At 37.7% G+C, this 22859-nt stretch overlaps 1 protein-coding gene across 5 annotated transcripts in view; it reads right to left on the bottom strand.

Annotated features, from left to right (window-relative positions):
* Positions 1-20054, bottom strand: part of DMTF1 (cyclin D binding myb like transcription factor 1) — a 47648-nt gene extending 27594 nt beyond the window's left edge. For 4 of the 5 annotated variants that reach the window (XM_019623712.1, XM_019623714.1, XM_019623717.1 and 1 more), the window contains exons 1-4: positions 19863-19990; positions 7032-7154; positions 5779-5895; positions 3844-3966 (exon numbers count right to left, since the gene is read on the bottom strand). In XM_019623712.1, the coding sequence (XP_019479257.1) occupies positions 3844-3966; positions 5779-5887 (232 nt within the window). In that variant the 5' untranslated portion in view covers positions 5888-5895; positions 7032-7154; positions 19863-19990. Of the gene's footprint in view, positions 1-3843; positions 3967-5778; positions 5896-7031; positions 7155-19862 lie in introns of all 5 variants that reach the window. The other variant, XM_019623713.1, reaches the window with a different exon arrangement.
* Positions 20055-22859: the final 2805 nt, after the last annotated feature.

Here is a 22859-nt window from a genome sequence, read left to right as displayed (position 1 = left end):
TAAATTACAGTATGTTTGTAATGCTAATGGGAACAATCTAGTAGAGATGGACTAATTGATGATTCAGAAGAGAAAGCAAAGAACTGTGCAACAATGTTCCTAAGTAGACAAAAGGGATGGGATCTAAAAAATCAAAGGGAGACGACCTTAGCGAGGAGAAAAGATAGAATATATGGACATAGATACACGTGGGTGTGTATTTGTAGTAGTGAAAACTTATAGGAATTATTTTCTGGCTACTTCAGTTTTCTCAATAAAATAGGAAGCAAGGTTATCAGTTGAGAGTAAAAATGGTGGAGGAAGTATTGGAGGTTTTGGGATGTATGAAACAGGCATCTCAAAGTGGGAGAAAGAACACTCCTACAGGAGTATGGTGTGACTGGCAGGCAACATCATGAGCCCACCTCAAGTTAATGGTCATCAACTTAAAGAGAGACCGTCAGCCTGCGTGTGCTGTTTTTCTTCAATCAGGTATAAACATAAATAGGCAAATAAGATTTAACCAGGGTTGTGGTTTCATCAAAGAACATGCAAGTGAGGGAAAGAAAAAAGGACTTGACAGTAACCATAAAACTGAAACTGGGTAAGGAGAAAACAGGATACAGTGGAGAAGGGACAAAGAAAAAATGGTAAGATGATGAATCCCAGTGGGGCAAAGGGTCATAGGAGTTTAAAAGTATTAGAGGAAGCTGGAAACATAGGAAGTAGTGGTAGGAAAACCAAGTGTGAACTAGATCACAAATGAACTCCAAGTAATAGGTAACAGCAAGAGTGAAATGTGGAGGACAACAGGAGTAGGAGGCTAAGGCAGGAGTCAGTGAGCTTTTGAGACAGAAGAGCTGCCAGGGGTCAGCAAACTGCGGCTCGCCATACACAGGTGGCAATCTTTGGGTACGTAAATGTGGCTCTGAAGTAAAACTGAAAATGAAAATAAAACTATCATAGTTTCATTTATAAAATTTTTAAAGGCTATTATTCACATAATGGTGATTATGTGAAAATATATTTATGGCTCTCAAATAATTTTTAAATTGTTGTGAGGGACAGGATTGGCTCTTCCAGGGGTCGGCAAACTTGAGACAGAACGTATGCAAAGAACCACATATGGCTTGTGAGCCGCAGTTTGCCTGGGCTAAGGTATTGCAACAATCATCTAAATGAATAATCAACAAGAGTTGTAACTGAATAGGGAATGGTGTAAATGTGGTGGTAGAGATGGCAAAAAGAAGCTTTCAGTAAGTAATCGAGACTGATTACCATGATAGTTAAGTGGATTTTTAAGGTTCGGACAGATAAATTTTATCAGTTTTATAAAACATGTAAAGACCTGAATTAAAATTAAATTTTAAGTTAAATCTTTAAAAATTAATATTCACCTCCACAAAGTTCAGCAAATGACTTGCCCATTTAATCAATTCCATATGACAGTGATGGATATAGGACTTTATGCTTTTATGTGACTTGTTTTTAAATGTGGAAACTTTCCTAAGTTGATATGATCAACATAGTTTTTACAAATCCAGGGAACATATAAATACTTGAAGGCCATTTTTCATAAATTCAGCCTTATCGTGAGTATTAGGCTCCAGGACGCCCTCCATACGTGATTTGTTATGACCCAACCCCAACATCAAGCAGCTCACGTATTTGTACATCAACACATTCGTATTATCTTAGCCAGTGAAGTGAATATGGTGTGAAGGATTCAGTCTACCATAAAATAGAACAAAACATCAAGTATAATTTGATCCTATGATCATCAAGGCACTCTACTTTAACCAAATGAATTAACCAGTCAAAATAATCACTAGAAAATTATTCTTACTTAATAAAATAAATAAGTCCTGGGGATGTAATCTACAGCATAGTGATTACAGTTAATAACACTGTTATTATATATTTGAAAGTTGCTAAAAGAGTGGATCTTAAAAGTTTTTATCACAACAAAAAAATCTGTAATTATGTGTGGTGATGGATGTTAACTAGACTTATTATGGTGACCATTTCACAATATATACATATACCATACCATGTTGTACACCTAAAACTAATATAATGTTATATGTCAATCATATCTGAATAAAAAAAAATTCTACTTTAGAAAATATCCATATAGGGTTCCATCTATACAGGTAGGCCAATCAAGTTTGAAAATTGAATCACAACATAATGATAATCAAATTAGGAAAGAGTTTTAAAAATCATATGAATCATCACTACGAGGAAAGATCATTTAGTTGGAAGTAGATTATGTTCGTATATGTCACAACTGGACACAATATTAACATCAACACTGTCTTTCAGTAAAGTCTCATAGTAAAATGATATAAAAGGGTTTCTGTTCTCTATAAATTTAATAAGCAGTTAAACTCTAAATACAGAGTTTATCTACTTGTGAAGACATGATTTTCCATGATGAAAACTTAAGTTTTTTCCACTGGATAAAGATGTGATCTTGCTTGATGTGAGTGCAAAATGAAAGCTCTTGGGTATGGCAAGACTCTCCTTTATGCAGAGTGCCACCAACAGCCAGCCTTGAGCCCCAATCCATTGCCATGGACTAAGACATGTACCAGCTTTGTGGGGCCACCACAGTTCAACAAAATTCCCTATATTTTGCTAAACAAATCAGAAATATAATCTAATGTTACAGTTGGTGTATTGTAGTCTTTCACCAATAGTATTCCACTTGAAACACTATACCTCCTTAGAATTCAGTCAACTCTAAATGATCTTGGAATACAAACATGTTAAAAACATCCTCATTGAGGGCCGACAGAGTGGCGCATTGGTTAAGAGCTGGCTTGGGACGCCAGAGGGCCCCGGTTTGGATCCCACATATGACGGCCAGTGACACTGCCCTCTACAGTTAAGATGCTGAACAGCTCAACCTGGAGCTGGGTTGCCATGAGTCGCCGGCGACGGCGTAGGCTGCAGCCCCTGTGGCAGTGGGTTGCCATAAGCTACTGTGTGTAGCCAGCAGCCAGTGTGAGTGGCCAGCAGCTGCAGTGAGCGGCCGTCCAGAAGCCGGAGACTGATCTGCCTCGCCAGAGAAGAGTGCAATGATGGTGCCAACTTGGGCCAGTGAAGCAACGTCCTCCACAACTAGACTGAAGAACAAAACGACAGCAACTTGTCTGTTCCCCTTCCCCCAATTCCCCAATAAAAATCTTTGAAAAACAAAACAAAACAAAAAACATCCTTGTTGAGAATAAACTAATCAGACCGCCATCTAACTTCCATTTGGCTACATACCATATGAAGAGGCAGTAGAGCATTGGGATTAAGAGTATGAACTAAGGAACCAGAATGCCTGGGTATGATCTTAGACAAGTTATTATACCTCTTCTGCCTTAGTTTCCTCATTTATAAAATAGGGATTATAATAATAATCCCCACTCTACAGCATGCTTTCTCAATGAGGGCAAATATGTGTCTGGGATGTGTGAGAGAAAACCTTACTGTGTTTATTAACAAAGCAAGGACATACAAAGTGCATTTAAAAAACAAAACAAAACAAAACAGTATATCTGTGGTATTAAAACTTCATGGGGTGAGCACGATCTGAAAAAAAATTTAAAAGAAGGCTACTGGGTGGGCGTGGAAGGGCAATAAGAAAAAAAGAAAGGTTGAGAAGATTAAATTAGACAACATATGTAAAAGCATTTATATATAACCACTCCTGACACATAAATAAGTGCTCACTGTGTTAGTTAAAGAGGTTTTTTGACTAAATGAAGAGAAAAATAATGGGTTTAAGTCTACCTTCTAATGCCAACTAAATCTCTTGTAAGCAAATTTGATTTCAAAAGGGAATTCTGTTATTAATGTACAGTGACTTACGTGGAAGTGCAACAACTGATATGCAAGGAGTAGAGTCATCAATACTCTGATCATCCTCAGAAGACAAACAAAGCCTTTTATGTGGAGGTTCAGTACTATCTTCTGAGTCTACTTCATCAGCTTCTAATGAAACAAAAACAAAACCAAAAAAATCTCACAACCTTCAAACTAATGAGGAAAACACAAAATCTTCAAGTAGTGACTGTAAAATTATCTTCTTACCCATTTGCTCAGTTAACCAAACCCAGCTGTACAAGTAGGACTCAAAGCAACACTGCCTTCTCTGTGTCTAGTGCAGGACCTCAGCTTCTATTCTTAAGACAAGGAACTATGACAAAGGTGCCGCTTTTTAAACGTCACACATCTGTGCTGTCAACTATCTGGCTTTCCAAATATTTCACATGTAAAGACAAGGATTGGTTATTTAATTCATTCACAAGTATTTAGTGAAGGCCTACTATGTGCTAAGTGATGGGAACAGAATAATGAGATACCCTGACTGTCAAGGAGCTCACAATGTAGTGGAGATAATAAAACTAACAATTTCAAAATAGTGTAATAAGAGCTATGAATGCGGAATGAAGAGGCTGTTTTGTGAACACAGAGGAGAGGCATTTACTTTAGACTGGAGATGAAGGAAGATTCCTGGCGAAGGTGTTTGAACTTGAAAGGGAAACAGAAGCCAGGCGGAAATGATTATTATGGGCAGTAGGAGTAACATGTGCAGTGACAATGAGGTATAAAAAGCTTAAGGCAGGTTAGGAAAATAAAAACAGTTGTCAGCTGCTGGAATATAGTTGTATGAAATGTGGCAGGAAGTGAGGCTGGAAGGAAAGTGAGATGATGGGAGGCCTACGTGCCAAATTAAAGAACCTGAATTATATTCTAAAAATCATGGTAAGATTTGAAAAAACCTTACGCTGTTGAGTACCATGACTAATGCCATCGGCAGTTTGAAAGATGAATCAGAGGTAGGAGACCAATTAAAAGGGTATCAGAGCTACCCAGGTGAGAAACTGAACTAAGAGGGACTTGAGACAAAGAGGAAGAACAGATTTAAAAAACATAATTCTATTAACAAGTATTCATGATGGGATGAATGTGGGAGATGAGAGGAGGATTTATTCCTACCCATATTTATGATCTGGGATACTAAGTAACGGAGTTGATTGAGAAAGGAAAGGAGAACTAAGTCTGGGAATTTTGTGAAAGAATTTAGTCTGTGACATGTGAACTTTAAGATGCCTATGAGAAACACAGAGAATTCCGAAGACAAACACTGAAATCATTTTTATAGGTAGGTGGTAGTTAAAACCACAAGTTTAAATGAAATAACCCAGGGATTATGTATGGGGTGAAAAGAGAAGGCAGAACCCAGGATGAACAAAACAAACTTAAAACAAAATAAATAATAAATTACAAATAAGAAATAGGTAGAGAAATAACAAAAATCACAAGCCTCAAGGCTATTGAATCTTAATTCATTACCTATGATTATATTAAATCTTACTCAGATAGTCACATAAAATTCTCTAACACAGGTTCTAGCAAAAAAGGTCATCTATTTGTATTGGCATAACTATCTCTACATTTTCTATTGTACATATACTATGGTATCAAACTGTATCAAAGAAAAAGTGTATTATAGTTAGTCCATCATCATCTTTGGAGGCTCAACAGATTCTGCTTATATAAGATAGCCACTCATAAAGGTTAAAATTTATGGTAAATTAAAAAATATACCAAAGTACATTTAACAAAAATATTTAATATAAAAATAAAAATACAAATTAAGATTAATTCATGATCCAAAAGGACAACCTCGTTTTCTACTGTCCTAGCTTAAACTGTATATCTGGATGAGAGATTTTAAAGGTGACAGAAAATTCAGAAATCCAAAAAGATTTACAATTATATGTCAGCGCGTTCTCCTACCATTCTGAGGACAATGAAAAATGAGGTTCCCGTCTGTGTCCCGAGTCAAAGTCACAGAGTTCACAGTTTCTACTGTTACTGTGTCAGAATCCTCTTCCACTGTGCTCATACTCAAATCTGTACAAGAACAGATTTCAGATTAGGATTTAAAAAATTAGTTCCAAAATGAACATAACCTCTTAATTTCTCCCACCTCCTCCTGTAAAACCCCCACAATTTGTATTTTCCTACAGTGTTCTTTATGTGAAACTGCAATGACAGTTCAGATTTCAAACATTGTTTTTCAAAAGTTTATACCCATTATTTAGAATGAGATGTAATAATCGGCAAGAATCTGACTGCTATGATTAATGAAAAACTTACGGCATTCACTTCTTTAAAAGTTATTTTTACCACATGCAATGAAAGAGAATCTGTTCCAAGTTGTCTGTCATGACAGCAAAACTCTCACCATTTTTTAGTTATTTTTTTAATTGGCAGCTTTGTGATATATTTAAATAGGTGTTTAATTTCTGGTTCTTTAGTAAAAGTTTCATCAAAACTTTTATCTAAATCTGAGAATTACTTTTCGAAAAGACTTTTTACAAGTATTTAAGCTCTATTATTACGACAAATAGGAACACTAAATAATTCTTCTCAGTTTTTTTTCATAACATTAAAAAAGTACATCCATCCATCATTGACCAAATTGCTTTTCCAATAGATATGGAGCTAGGCCTTCTTTTGAAATAGAGGACAATTTTTGTTTGAAGTGTCTTTACCAATTTTACACAGAATACAGTAGTCATGGTTGATGAGGAAATGTACTCAATTATAATTAATGGCCTGCTTGAAGCCTTCAGGCTTCCCTTACAATGGTCAATGAAGTTCTTACCCCAATATTCAGTTTTGGTCTTGTCCACATACTTTTTACCCACTACATAACACAGAGGACATAAGCCTTGATGTGTATTAAATTAATGACATATTTATTTGGCTCCTACACTCATGATATTAGTCTGTTCGTGGATTTACCATTTACATAAACGCATTTTCCCTAAGCAGAAAAACTTGAGATTTATTAGCATTTACCAGTGAAGATCCTGTGATTCATTCAAGTTTTACTATACAAATTACTGTTTTAAAAGGACATCATTCATTTTACACTAGTAAGGATGCCATTGCCAAATTAAGGATAAATGGAACTCATGCTCTAGCTATGATTAAAATTTGCCCATCTTGAGGTGAGGCACTTGGAACAAAGGCAGGCTTACCTAGCGAACAGATGGATCAGCTACAGCCCTTCCCACAGAATCAAGTCGCCTTCCCTTTGCCACCAGCATCACTTTCATGTTATCCAGATTGTTTCTCCCCCATGCTCCTATGGCTGTAACAGTCTGAAAAGGTAACAGCATTAAACAATAAGGCTTATAAGAATAAACAATTGTGTGAGAGCGTTATGCTGATGACACTAGCCTCAAACCTCTGTGATGTGTCAACTAAAAGAATGACAAAACCAGAATTCTCCTTAAGTAGATCTTTAGGACATCAGCGTCTAAAAGTGTTCCCCAGTGAAGGGCAGAAATGAGATCCCACACTAAGTCAGTGCATAGGCAGTTTCTCAATCAAGTTGTCCCTAATCAGGCCATCACACACTCTTAGAAAAAAAAGGTTGAACTATGCTAGTGGTTCCAAGAACTATAGACCTAGATACATGTAACATGACCCAGGATGTACATCAACCAATACAGTACCATAAATATTACCAGTATTTTTTCTTTATTAATAATTAGCATCTCTCTTTATGTAATACCATATTTCATCCTAAAGCATTAAAAATTATGTAATATCTGTGAACAACCCTGCCTAGGGATCTGTGGAAAAAAGAAATCTTAAAACAATCAAGCCAGAAAAGATAAATTACAAGCAAGCTTTTGAATGCAATGTGAAACTTACAAAACCTGAAATGATTGATTTGTAAAGGTTTCTTTCAATAGGCTTATCTGCATCTCGAGGGGTTAACAACAACAAAATACACACACAAAAAAACATGGTAGGGTTTGGTTCAAGGGGGGCATTTCAGCAAAAACTAAGGATTGAAATTCCCGTTTGTAGTATTCTAATTAGAACTCCTCTCCAAGGTGGTTATATTTGAGAATTGCTATACTTAAATAAGTCTGCAGTAAAAAAGGTACAGATCCTGCTAGAGAAACCTTCAGCCAACTATTGGATTTCATGTTGTTCTCATTTCTAAATCCACTAAATTTTTTAAAAAAGATGGTTTGTAAGTATTGCTTACAGCAAAAGATGGAGAAATGAAAGGCGAATAACAAAGTTAAAAGCACACACAAGCTTACCAAAACCAGAGTTCACTCTCTTTGGCGTGTGTGTGTGTGTGTGTGACTATAGTGTAGAAGAAATTTTATATCCTGCTTTTTAGAGTTCATTCATATTGAAAAGTGTGAAGGAAATCAAGTTAGGTGTTAACTGAAATTTTCTGTATCATTTAAAATTAAAATTACACTGCACCAAAATGGGACATTATTTCACACTCTATCACTAAACATTTATATTGTTACCAATTTTTCATTTCCTTAAAGCATATTAAAACATTTACATATACTATTTTCTTAAATAATATTAGTGAAAATCATTAGATCAAAGAATATGAGAAAATGAACGTCATATTGCAATCTAAATTTATATTGAACAAAATACAAAAAATAAAAAAAAAATAAAAAATAAATTTATACTGAGGTGTAAACTCTACTTCTGCTAACACTGCCAGTATTTTTATTTAAAAAGAAACCACAAAGCAAAAAACAGCACAAATGCTCATTTGATAGGTGCAAAATGGTTACTGGTATAGTATTTAATGAATGTCATCTCAGGATCCAACTTAAATCTAAAATTTTTTGGGGAAAAATAAAAGTGGATTAGAGAAGACATGGTGAGATACTAGTACAAGGAAAAAAGAGTTTGAGTTTGAAGTAGCTAGATAAAAGTACAGGTTTCCTCTATTACATGAAAACAGAGGGTTCCTATGAAACCTTTTGTAAGGTGAAATGGTGTAAAGAAGCAATTACCACTAATTTACATGAAAAAATTTCTGAAATGTCCCCAGACCCAAAGGGTAACATACTAAATCATGCCAAATACAGGCATACATTTTGCTGTGCTTCACAGGTAGTGCATGGCTTTTTGTTGTTGTTTTAACGAATTGAAGGTTTGTGGCAACTGTGCTGAGCAAGTCAATCAGCACCATGTTTCCAATATTATTTGCTCACTTTGTCTCTGTACCACATTTTGGTAATTCTTGCCATATTTCAAACTTTTTCATTAGTATTATATTTGTTATGGTGCTCTGTGATCAGCGATCATTGATGGTACTACTGTAATTGTTTTGGTGAGCAACAAATTGCACCCATGAGATGGGGAATTTAAATAATATTGGGTTGTCGGAAAAGTCATGACGTATTTTGTCTATGTTTTTCAAAAGTCATTTGTTACATGAAGAACAAAGATCAATCAATAATATATTGCTCGTTTTGTTCAATAACCTTTTGCCATCTTTCAGTGAGCTTCACAATTCCTCCTTCATAGAAGGGACCTGTCTTTATTGGCGAAAAACTGAACAAGGTGCTGATTTACAGCCTCATCTGAACTGAACATTATAACACGCAAGGAATTTTGAAGAAAGCGAAACAAATGGAAGTCTGATAGTGCAAGGTCAGGTGAGAATGGTGAGTGTGGCAACACATCCCATCCAAGCTCCAATAATTTTTGATGGGTGATCAAACTTGTGTGTGGTCTCGTGTTGTCGCGATGGAACATAACTCCTTTACAATTAACAAGCTCTGGACGTTTCTGGATGATGGATTCATTCAAACTGTCCAGTTGCCGACAGTACACATTCGAGTTGATTGTTTATTTCCTTGGTAGGAGCTCGAAAAACACGAAGCCTTTAAAATCCTACCATACTGAGAGTATAACCTTCCTCTGATGAATGTCTGCTTTTGATGTTTGAGGCGAATCATCACATTGGGACCAAGACGGTTTGCGCACCACAGTTGTAAACAATCCACTTCTCATCACCAGTTATCAGTCACTTCAAAAAAGGATCATTTCCCTCACGTTTAATGAGCATATTGCAGATGTTTATATGCAACATCAAATGAACTTCTTTGAGTTCATGCGGAACCCAAATATTGAGCTTGCTTACGTATCCCAGCTTCTTCAGGTGGTCGCGAACACTTGAATGATGGATGTCCAATGTTTCTGCAATCTCTTGTGTCATGTAACATGGGTTGACTCGATCAATGCCTTTATTTTGTCATCAACCTTGGTGGGCCTCCCTGACAGAGGAGCGTCGTTGAGATCAAAATCACCAGCACAGAATTTCGTGAACCATCATTGGCACTGACGTTCTTGTAGAGCATTGTCACCATAAACTTTATGTAACTTTTCACAAGCTTGACGTGTGTTCTTCCCTTTATGGAAGTAAAACAGTAAAATATGGCAAAAATACAGTTTGGTTTTCTATCTTCAACTTGTAAAATCTTCAAAATTCAACCAAATTGCTCAATTTTTTTTTTTAGCATGAAGCTAGAACTGTCAGCTGTCAAATGACATAGCAATAACATAGATGCGAATGACTTTAGTACTTCCAAAAATGAACTAGTGCCATCTGTCGCAAATATGCATCATGACTTTTCCGAAAACCCAATAAATGTTGTGTGTATGTTCTGACTGCCACACCAGCTGGCTGTTCCCCATCTCTCTCCTTCTCCTCAGGGCTTTCCTATTCTAAGTCACAACAATATTGAAATTAGGCCAATTAATAACCCTACAATGGCCTCTAAGTGTTCAAATGAAAGGAAGAGTGGCATGTCCGTCATTTTAAATCAAAAGCTAGAAATGATTAAGGTTCGTAAGGAAGGCATGTCGAAAGCCAAGGCAGGCTGAAAGCTAGTAGCCCTCTTGCACCAAAGTCAGCCAAGTTGGGAATGCAAAGGAAAAATTCTGGAAGGAAATTAAGTGTGCTACTCCAGTGAACACATGAATGATAAGAAATCGAAACAGCCTTATTGCTGATATGGAGTGTTTTAGTGGTCTGGATAAAGATCAAACCAGCCGCAACATTCCCTTAGGCCAAAGCCTAACCCAGAGCAAGGCCCTAATTCGCATTACTTCTGTGAAGGCTGAGAGAGGGAAAGAGGCTGCAGAAGAAAACTCTGAAGCTAGGTTGGTTCATGAGATTTAAGGAAAGAAGCCGTCTCCATAACAGTGTAAGGTGAAGCAGCAAGTGCTGATGTAGAAGCTACAGCAAGTTACCCAGAATATCCAGCTAAGATAATTAATGGAGGAGTCATTAAACAACCGATTTTCAGTGTACATGAAACAGTCTTAGATTGAAAGGACTGTCAAGGCTAGAGAGAAGTTAATGCCTGGCTTCAAAGGGCAGGCTGACCCCTCTTGTTAGGGGCTAATGCATCTGGTGATAAGTTGAAGCCAATGCTCACTCAGAATTCTGAAAAATCCTAGGGCCCTTAAGAATTATGCTCAATGTACTCTGTGCGCTACAAATCGAACAAAGCCTCGATGACAGCACAACCATTTACAACATGGTGTAATGAGTATCTTCAGCCCACTGTTGAGACCTACCGCTCAGAAAAAGATTCCTTTCAGATTATTGCTGCTCATTGACAATGCGCCTAGTCACCCAAGAGCTCTGATGGAGATGTGGGAGATTAATGTTGTTTTCATGACTGCTAACAATAACACAACATTCATTCTGCAGCCCATGGATCAAATTTTGACTTTCATATCTTATTTAAGAAATACTGGGGTGCAAAAAGAAATGTATACATATGACTTGTATTCATCTTTTGTTACCAGGATATATTATTACAAATTTAACAGGTTTTCCTTTCTTAAAATGTATATATATATTTTTGGCACCCTCTGTATTTTGTAAGGCTATAGCTGTCACAGTGATTCCTCTGATGGGTCTGGGCAACTGTAAAACCTTCTGGAAAGGATTCACCATTCTGGGTGCCACTAAAATCACTCGTGATTTATGGGAGGAGGTAAAAATACCAACATTAACAGGAGTTTGGAAGAAGTTGATTCTGACTCTCGTGAATGACTTTGAGGGGCTCAAGACGTCAGTGGAGGAATAAACTGCAGATGTGGGGGAAACAGCAAGAGAACTACAATTAGAAGTGCAGCCTGAAGATGTGACTGAATAGCTACAATCTGATGAAAAAAATATGAATGGATGAAGAGTTGCTTATGGATGAGCAAAGAAAGCGGTTTCCTGAGATGGAATCCACTCCTGAAGATGTTGTGAAGACTGTTGAAATGACAACAAAGTATTTAGAATGTGACATAAACTTAGTTGATAAAGTAGAGGTAGGGTTTCAGAGGATTGACTCCAATTTTGAAAGAGGTTCTACTGTGGGTAAAATGCTATGAAATAGCATCTCATGCACAGAGAAATTGTTCATGAAAGGAAGTCAATCCATGTGGCAAACTTCATTGTCTTATTTTAAGAAATTGCCACACCTACCCCAACTCTCAACAACCTCATGAGTCAGCAGCCATCAACATCAAGGAAAGACTGTCCACCAGCAAAAGATTATGACTTGCTGAAAGTTCAGATGATGGTTAGCACTTTCTAGCAACAAAGTATTTATTATGGTTTGTAGATTTTCCCCCCTAGATATAATGCTATTGAACACTTCATTGCCTATACAGTACAGTGTAAACATAGCTTTTATATGCGCTGGGAAGGTAAAAAATCCGAGTGACTTGTTTTACTGCAGTGGTCTGGTGCTGAACCTGCAATGCGTCCAAAGTATGCCTGTGTGTTTATTAAATCCAGTTTTACGCAAAGTTTAGCAACCTCACGAGCTCTTAGGCTCTTCTAACACCTTAGGGCACATCTTGCTAATGGATGCACAAAATAAATCAAGATAATGCACAGATGCTCACACAGTTTGAAGCTATGGAGGCTTGATGCTGAGATGCTACTTTACATTGCCTCAACAAGATGAACAGACACCCAAGGGGGCCAGCCGAGGTGGCGCGTTGGTTAAGAGCTGGCTTGGGACGCCAGAGGGCCCAGGTTTGGATCCCACATGAGGGCCAGTGACACTGCCCTCTACAGCTAAGATGTTGAACAGCAGCTCAACCTGGAGCTGGGCTGCCGTGAGTTGCTGGCCACGACGTAGGTTGCAGCTCCTGCTGCAGTGGGTTGCCATGGGCTACCGTGTGTAGCCAGCAGCCAGCATGAGCGGCCCTCAAGCCACCGTGAGCGGTCGCCCAGAAGCCGGCGACTGATCTGCCTCGCCCAGGAAGAGCGCAATGATGGTGCCAACTTGGGCCAGTGAAGCAACGTCCTCCACTAGACTGAAGAACAAAATGACAGCAACTTGTCTGTTCCCTTCCCCCAATAAAAATGTAAAAAAAAAAAAAAGACACCCCTGCAAGCATGTGACTGTAAGCAGGTGAAAGGATTAATAGCAAAGTTGCCCCAAATTTGGCCTCTTGGAGGAAGGAAAAAAAAATGGCAGCTGGTATGACGGAAGCTTTTGAGCAACAGGGAGAGTAGCTGAATTTAAGGCTGGAGATAAAAGGCAGGGACAGACCACACGAGGCCTTATAAGTCCTTGGGGAGTTATAAGTTTGAAAATATAATTTAGTTTTAAAAGATCACCCAGACTGTAGTATGGAGAATGGACAAGAAAGTTAGGAAGACAAGCAGTTGTCTAAGAGATGACTGTCATTTGGAATAGGTGGCAGAAATAAGAAGGCTGGACAGAAGATATAATTTGGAGGTAGTGTTGACAGGATTTGCTGAATGAAGAGGTGATGGAGATTAAGAGAAGGGGAGCTATTGCAAGATGATTCCAGGCTTTTGGCTTGAACAGTTGAGTAAGTTTTGGAGCAGTAAGAATATATTTTATTAAATATTTTTATTACTATTAGTATTATTAAAGCTATAAGGCATCCAACTGAAAATGTCAAGTTGATAGTTGGAAGCTGGAATTCAACAGGCAAGAATTAGATCTATAAACCTGAGTTAATGGCATGCAAATTGTTTTTAAAGATCACTGAGGTTAGAGAAGAGAAGGCAGCCTAGATTCCAGTTCTGGAGCACTCTAACAGTTGAAGTCAAGCGATACATAAACAAGCAAAGGAGACTGAGAAGGACCAGCCAGCAGTACAGGATGAAAACTAAGAGGTGTTAACTAAGAGGCACATGAGTGTTTTTCGAGGAGCATCACATAGTCAACTGTGTTAAGTACTGCTGAGAGGGTAAGATGATAGAGAAGTGACTATCTGATCTGGCAATATGAAGAACAATGGTGACCTTAATGTAAGTAGTTTTAGAGGATTAGTGGGGTCAGAAGCCTTACTGAAATACAGAGACTTGGAAGTAGGGAAGAGAATACTTTATAAGGTTTAGCTTTCAAGGTAAGGAGAGTGAGAGAATACTTGCTACTGAAGGGTCAAAACAGATGTTACTTAGAAGACCATATGTGTATGGATGGATACGACTATGAGTGACTGAGAAACGCTGAATAAATCAACTTGTAATAGTGAAGTACAAAGTTGAGTATTTTAGTGCTTTGTGTTCTAACTCATTACACATGAAACTATGCTTAACGTCAGGAAAGATTCCCCATTTGGTTTATCATGGAAATGTCAGGAATATCTCTAATTCTACCAACAACTTTTTCGTTCTTTTTGGGGCAAATTAAGTACACACTGTCAACCCACTTAGATCTTCCCTCCTTTTTTTGTAATGAGTTATAGTTTTACCACATGTACTACTTTTACACTAGAAATAAAAAGAAAAAATTTTAATAGCCATCTAATTGGCAAAATGGTACTTTGGCATGTTTCCATCATTTGGTAGCAACATATCCTCATAAAATCAAGGAAAGAATACCTGAAATGTGGTACAAAACATTCATAATGGAGTACTTACATATACTCACATTTAAGTGAGAAATATAACTGTTTTCATTTATAGCTCCCAAGGAACAAGATGATACTATTTAATGTAGAACAAAAAGAACTCTTGGATCTGCTCTTTAACACAGAAATTAAGTCAAGAAAAGAATCCTTTATCTTACTCCATTCCAGTATTGCTGTAAAGATTTTACTCAATGGGTTATTTTAGACAGGTATCTCCATCAACTGAGTCTACATAATTGTCCTGCTTTTCCAGGCAATTAAGTTTTTTCTAAAAAGTAGAAAAAAAAAATCAAGAAGTTTTGAGACTAATTTTGTAAATTTATATCAGTTCCCAAGCATAGTCCTAGTACAAGTGGGTAAGGGTAGAGATCATGCGAAACACAGGAACTTTTGCTGCCCCTAGATGGAACTGTGATTGTACATTAACAGATGGAATGGGACTACATGGAATAAAAAACATTCAGTAATATAAGATACTTTTATTAAGGGGAAATCAAGGAAGCTACAGACATACAGCACCAGAATTTTATTAAAGATTGAGAACTGAACCTAAGAGGCAAAGTATCTGGCATAGTTCAACTAATAAGACAGCAAGGACACATTTAGTTTTCTGAGGTCTTTTTTTTCTGACCCAATATATAAGAAAATTACTCATATTCCTCAGTAACTTTTTTGTGATCTCCCCAGTTTTTTATCCATGTATTAATGAACCTACTTTTTGTTGTTTTTACAATGAGATCATACTGTCACATCTTTTATAACATTTTTTTGCACTTATTTTATCAGGAGCATTTTCCAATATTACTACTTATTCTTCCACAGCATTTTTAATGAATGCATTGTATCTAAATGTACCTAACCATTAACCTATTACTGAAGATTGTTTTGAGGTCTGGCTATTAGAAAGACTCCATACTGACCACCACCATATCTATCATTCCATATAACTAACACCTTAGGAAATACTTGTCAGGGGACTTTAGTAATGTATAATAAAAGAATCTGAAAGGTGTGTTTTAAGATATTTTTATTTTGAAAGAATGAAACTCTTTGCTAAATAGAAAGTCTTAGTGAAAAAAACAGGTAACACCTTCCTAAATCCTGAACACAGGTTACATAGAGGAATGTCAAAAAACAGACAAAGCCACAGAATAAAATCTTGAATATTGATTTTATTCAAGATAGGAATGGGGGACACATCACACTTGAGGTTGAATGCTTTAGACTATGGTCCCAGGCCCCCAGGGATTTGCTCTTCGGTATACTCTGTGTTAGTGTGAGAAGCAGAGCTATAAATGAACATAAGCATACTGAATCAAGGTGCCTAATTAATGCTCATTATGGCTTGGTTTTAAGATAGTAAAATATGACTGTATACCATAAAAAGTCAATAAAGATGTAATGGAGTTTATTATAATAGACTTTAATTGCTTAAGATGTTGATTTTAATTATCAACCATTGAAAACATCATTATTCAAGAGAATTACTTGGTAGTATGGTTCATTTCAGGATGCAGCATTTTATATCTGGTTTGGTAATAAAATCATATTGTTTATTAAAACCCAGAATGTTATTTTTCACCCAGTGCATGATTTAAGAGCTTATGATGTGTACTTGGCTACATTTTAAGATTTTATCCATTCAAAATTGAGCACTTTATGCAAACCAACATCAGAAGATCTTTAAAAGGAATACATCAAATTATCAACATAGTCTTCTGATTTACACTGAAGTTGATTTTTAAAATGCATTTTCTCAACACACTAAAATACTCATAGTTAGTACATAAACCTAATGACCATTTCTTTCGCTATATAAGACCTGATGGTAAATAAAGTTTAGCTTTGACAACCTGGTGCTTGGAAGAATGGCTGGACAACCCAACAGTATACATAATCAAAAATAACAGGAAAAAAAAAGGGATAAGGTTTCCAACAAATAAACAGAAACAATTAAATCGTCCATAAACGGTTCTCCAGTGTACTCTTTCCTGACAACTTCTTTCCGTTATTCAGTCACTGAATAGGTTATCTATCCACAAACCTGAAAAAGGAGACTTGATAAACAGGTTCCTTCATTTAAATTTATCGCTTACCTTTATGGAAACAAAGCAAAAACAAAACCTATTCGTGATTTCTATTTCAAGAATTCTCTTCACAAAAGGAAAAACATAAAAAAGGGGAGAAATGATATGAAAGCAAACAAATGCCATGTAAATATAAAATACAGATAGTTATAAAATGTAACACACTTAGCAATAGGTTCAATCACTTTCTGAGGTCATTTCATATCATTTGGGGATAGAAAAAGCTTTGGAGCTGAAATTGCAAAGCATTTAGAAATATGCTAATTACTAGGGAATTCTTTTACATGGGAAAATAATGTGCTAAAAATGATGGTGGTAAGAGAAAACTGAATATTAAAAGAAAGCTTCATTTTGAGAAGGCAGACTAACATCTCAGTGTTAAGTAGGCAGGCTCTGTATACGAAATTTAAAAAGTAGAACCCTTCCTAAACCTTACTGCTGTTCTAAAGTTTTGATGTCTTTGCAACAGGTACTTTCAAAACATTTCCACACCCCCACAATATTTTAACATGTATGTGCCAAGCTGTGACTCTCTAGGGACACTAGTTTCACATTATCTTATTCATTCTCACAAGTGTTAACAGAAGCCAATGTACTTAAAGAAGCATGACAAAAGCAACTATTTACAATAACAAGATGTTATTTTCAGGACATATAAATTTACTACAACATTAATAAAATCTAGGTCTGTAGATGGAAAGATAAATGAAGTGAGCAGAAAGTAAGCATTATGTGGGGAGGGCAAGGACTAGTTTTGCTATTTTTATTTCAATCCTAACTATTAACATCTAACTAACATTACAAATATACTTATCTCTCCTGTTGCCTTGGAGTGAAATGAGATAACCTTTCTTCAACTTAAAAAAAAAAAAAGACTAAAGACACCCACCTTATTTTGGTATAAGTCTCTACCATAACCATATCCCAGCCATACTCTCAATTCAAAGCTCAAATCCTAACTCCAAAACCTTTTTTTGATTGCTTTCCTCAAAATACTTCCTAAAACCTGAACACTCAGAGAAAAACGTATATATAGCATATATTTATTCATACAACGGCACCAAGTATGGCCTTCAAGTTTTAAGCACGCAATGCCCAGTACTTACAGATTAACTGTTGATGAAGACAGGGCAAGAGCATTTTGGCTCCACCATATAGCTCAACTGCAATCAAAGAGACTCATGCAGAATACGCAGGTCTAGGTCAGTCCCCAAAAATCATATTTTGGGGTGAGCCTATCAACTAAAATAGTAAAAAAATAATTAGCTTGTTTGATGGCAAATAAAAGCACTTCGTATATGGGAGTTAAAATAATGAGATAAATCATCACAAAAGTACATGAAATGTACTTTTCCTCACAGCTGTAACAAGTAATGTTTTTTCAGAAAGGATCAAGCTGGTTTTTTGCCCCTTGTGAATAAAGGAAAAATAATTTTATTCTCACATCAGCTGTTTTGTGGGGTTTTTTTTAAACTCAGACAGCCTGACAAATTTTGTAACGTTAAGAAATGTAATTTTAATTTTTCCCCTAAATCTTAGCTAAATTTCTAAACCTAATGTAATAAATAAAATGTTATCACTACTACAGCATCTTAAGAAAACATTAAGTTTTTAGTGTATTACTACCAAGGTCTTTAAAGTGGTGGTAAATTACTAAAAAATTTAAAATACAGCAATACTCAAAAAGTTATTTGAAACACAAATTTAAAACCAGCTCAAAGAATCTCAAATAATAGAAAAATAAGAAAATCCTTAACTGAAAAAGAAAAACAGATTTTCTGTTTGTAAAACTTTCAACACAGTGGACGAATACTTTACTTGAACTGGAGCTTAAAAGCTTTAAGTGGTTGTCTTTCAAGCATTAAAAATAAGGGAATACTTAGCAAAAGATAAAAGATTTCCAAATGGTATTATTCTAAGCTTCCAACACTGATTAGATGGCAATCCTACAGAATATGCACTTTGTCGGATCTCCCAACCTGCAGCCTCCCCTCCTGTCAGAAAGGAGGGAGATGAAACCACACCTTGAATTTGAATTTCCAAATTCAATCAGGGGAAGGGAGAGGGAGTCCTGACTTACATTTCACAGAATTTTCGCCCTCTCCTTATCTACAGCGAATATTTTTATTATAAAAACACATGCTGTATCATTCAACCGCATAGAAGGGCACTTGGCCACTTCTCTCAAATCTACGTCGGAGATTGGGTTAAAACACTCCACCTCCCTGAAGAGATAGTCAAAAGAAAGTGTTTTTTCAAGGCCAAAGGAGACTTTAAAACTTAAAACTTCCTCAGAACTTGGCAATTTTTGCCCATTACTATTTGCGGACGCATTTTACTGTTCCCTGCTCGGTGAGAACTGTCTCCCCGTCAGGCTGACAGTTCGGCCAGGAACCCTGATCCCCTCTGCCTGGCACATGAATAGCTGACCGTGAGGGAACCCAAAACGACGGGAGAAGAATCTAAGACACACACAAGAGTACCCCCCCCCAAAAAAATCAAGGGGGATGGTGCGACAGTCGCCCCATCTCTCTGTTCCACCCAAGTCCACCTTTCCCTCACTGAACTACATAATAAAACAGAAAAGGTACCCAAAAAAAGTAAAAAAGGAACATCACGAGAAGACAAGTAAGGCTTCCTTATTCTCCGCATTCTCGGGCCCAGTTCTTTACCGAAGCTCCGGGCCCACCCCACCCCCAGGGGTCCCGGCGCCATTTAGCTCCTCCGAAGCCGCCGCCATTTTCCGCCCCCGCCGGATCACTGCTGTGTCTCGGCGGCCGCTCGCTACCCTACTCTACAGCCTGAGCCACCGCCACAGGCCCGGCCCCGAGAGGGAGGCCCTGGCCTGAGCGTGCGAGGTCGGTAGCTTCAGCGTCACCAAGGCCCAGCTCCGACCCCGCCCGCGGTGCCCGGGGGCCGGCAGCTAACGCGGGCCGGCGAGAACAGGCGGGCAGCAAGGGGGCCGGACAGGCTCCACTGGGCGGAGCGGCCCTGGCGGCGGTTGGGACCTGAAGGTTCCATCGCACTTACTTCCTGTTTTGGGTCCGGGCACTTTGGAAGAACCAGGATGGAGGCTCCAAAAAATACCAGGATGGAGGAAGCAGCCACGGGCAAGAGTGGCTGCAGCTGGAGTGAGCGAGCGCGACGAGCCACCGGAAACGGAGCTACGGCCGCGCCCCGCCCCCCAGCCCCCGCACGCTCCCCCTCCCGTTCTCCTTTCCCTTGGGGTGGCTCTGCGCGCCAACTGCTTGCGCCACTTCCGGCTAAGTTGGCGCGCGAAGAAAGATCCCGGGTTATTGAGGCTTCAGCGTGGGTCTGTGTGGCGTTGGTTTGTGGTCTGACGCTTCTCCTCCTACTAGGAAACCTCGGTACGGACAATCCCGCTGCTGATGATATAAAGGAGGCCCTTTTGGGGGCGCGCAGTTGTGGTCCTTCGGGCCTTATGGAAAGCTGGGCTCCACGCGCGGGGCCGAGTTTCATAATTACCCGGGGCTCGGAGCGGAGGGATCTGCGGGGTGGAACAGCTAGAAAGCGGGGGTCTGCGTGCTGAAGAAAGCCCGGAATTGTGAGTCTGGCCCTTCCCACTTGTCTGGTTTATGTAGGCGCTTAAAGCGTTAACCTATTTGGACTTGTGAGGCAATTCTTGGTGAAATGTATCCTGTGTTTGTGTAGGAAGATGCTGCTGTGTAGTGAGTGCACAGTCCATATTAAAGCACTGCTTTTCTAGCTAGCTGCTTTTCTGTATGGGGAGGTTTTTAGAAACCAATACGCGGCCCTGCCCCCAGACCAGTCTTTAAGGTAAAACCTTCGTGAGACCCTGGCAGAGATTTTGTTTTGGATTTTAGAGTTCCAAGGCCTGGAAAATCGAAAGATTGGGTGGTCTGAATCCTGTTACAGCTTTTAATTCTGACCTCGCTTTACTTGTTTATAAAACTAGATTTATTGTACTCTGCTTCTGTAGCTGCTGGGATTATAGGAGTTTGGAAGTTGGACTTAATTAATATCCTGCATCCAATAACTATGTGTAGACACAAGCTACATTTTTCACAGAAATAGAACACACCGAAAGTTTGTATGGAACCACAAAATAGCCCAAGTAGCCAAAACAATCTTGAGAAAAAAACAAAGTTGGAGGCACCATGCTCTGTGATTTCAAACTATATTACAAAGATATAGTACTTAAAACAGTATGGTATTGGTATGACAGTAGACACATAGATTAGTGGAACACAACAGTGAGCCCAGAAATAATATAGTCAACTAATTTATTATAAAGAAGTCAAGACTATACAATGGGGTAAAGGACAGTCTCGTTTTTTAAAATAGAAAGAATTTATTAGTAGAGTGTTTTGGAAAAATTCTTTAATCAAACCAAGTTTACATGTTGCACAGCTTAACGAGAATAAAGGTGTCCAAATTTTAATTGTATAAAGAACCAAACAGGTATAATAGCAAGATTCTTTTAAGTTCCAGCGTAAGACCTCTCAAAAGAAAAATGCCAATTATTGAAATCAAACATTTCATCTATAGATGAAAACAATTATCCAAGAGGTCACAACATACAATGCATGTCACATGCAAACACTCAAGTATTAAAAACCTTTTCCCCACATTTATAGTTTCAAAACACAAGAAGTGTCTTTTAGCTACTAAAAACCACCTATTGACCTAATCAAAATATCTGAGAAATGCTAAGTTACCCCTAAAATTTGTGTGTTAACCTTGGTTCACCCTAATTTAGTCCATGCACATGAATATATAGACTATCAAAAAGTACTCCTGTACTTTGTCTACTGCCTCAGAGCACTGTTCCCACTTTCTGCAACCCTGTCATGTGTATGGTACAGAAATAAACATTCCCTTCTGATAGAGCCATGTTTTCAAATAGGTTAGTTTCCTTATATAGTATTTACTTTTATTTAATGCATAAGCACCATGGATTTTTTTCCCAATTAAAAAAATACTACTTAGTGACTGCCTTAATGAGTGTGAATTTTTTTTAAATTCAGAAATACCTCAAAAATAAACTTTTATCATTTAGTTTTCAGTTTCAGCTACTAGTGCCTGTAAAAGATCTTAGATGGCTGAACCCTAAAGACAGATCATTCCTATATACACCAATTCTGTTCTCAAGGAAAGTCATGTGACTTCACTGAATTCCCAGCCATAAAATTAAATAACCTTCAAAAGTTAACATGAGTTTTGTACTTGGAGAATTGTCAGTTTGATGTCAGTTGGATACCTAGTTGTCATGCAAAAAGGCATATAGACAACATTGTTAGAAAGCATCAGTATAATATAGCACAATGTAGACTGTGAGATTAGATAGTAGGAGGGAGTGAATACTTGTATAGAAGTAACATTTTATCTACCATAAAAATGCATACTTCTACAAAACCCACTAACAGTGGAAAGGCAGTCTGATAAATCCAAGATTTGTTAAAACTGCACAAAACCCATGGCATTTGGGAAAAGAGGGAAGGATTATACAAGTATCAGTTTTAAAGATGTAACTTTTTTCTACTATCAATTACACATTAACATCACACAGTAATTGAAAATATGCACAACAATGTCTGAAAAAGCAGTTCAACATTTCATAAATGGATTTTGCTTCACATTTACTATATAAGTAGCTGCTAATACTGCACAAGTACAATTAAGCAATGTTTAATTACTTTTAAACAAAGATAAAGGGATTTTTCTCCCTTAAAATAAGTTTTAAACAGCAAAACCTATGCTTGTAAAAATTTAACTTTCAGCAGTCTAAATATTTCAAATGAAAACCATTACAGAGTTCTCAAACGTGGGCCGGCCGAGTGGCTTAGTTGGTTAAGAGTTAGCTTAAGAGCACGAGCTCTGAGCAACAGGGCCACTGGTTCTATTCCTACATGGGCCAGTGATGCTGTGCCCGAGCTGAGCTGTCGCTGAGCTGCCAACAGGTGGCAGGATGGCCCAGCTGGTGAGAGTACTTGCTCCTAACAACAAGACTGCTTGTTCGATGGTGGGCTATGCCCACCCACTACT

This window comes from Hipposideros armiger, unplaced genomic scaffold (assembly GCF_001890085.2).
Source record: "Hipposideros armiger isolate ML-2016 unplaced genomic scaffold, ASM189008v1 scaffold_560, whole genome shotgun sequence".
NCBI classification, from domain to species: Eukaryota; Metazoa; Chordata; class Mammalia; order Chiroptera; family Hipposideridae; genus Hipposideros; species Hipposideros armiger.
The sequence above is the reverse complement of the archived record's forward strand: the minus strand, read 5'-3'. Positions and strand labels throughout refer to the sequence as shown.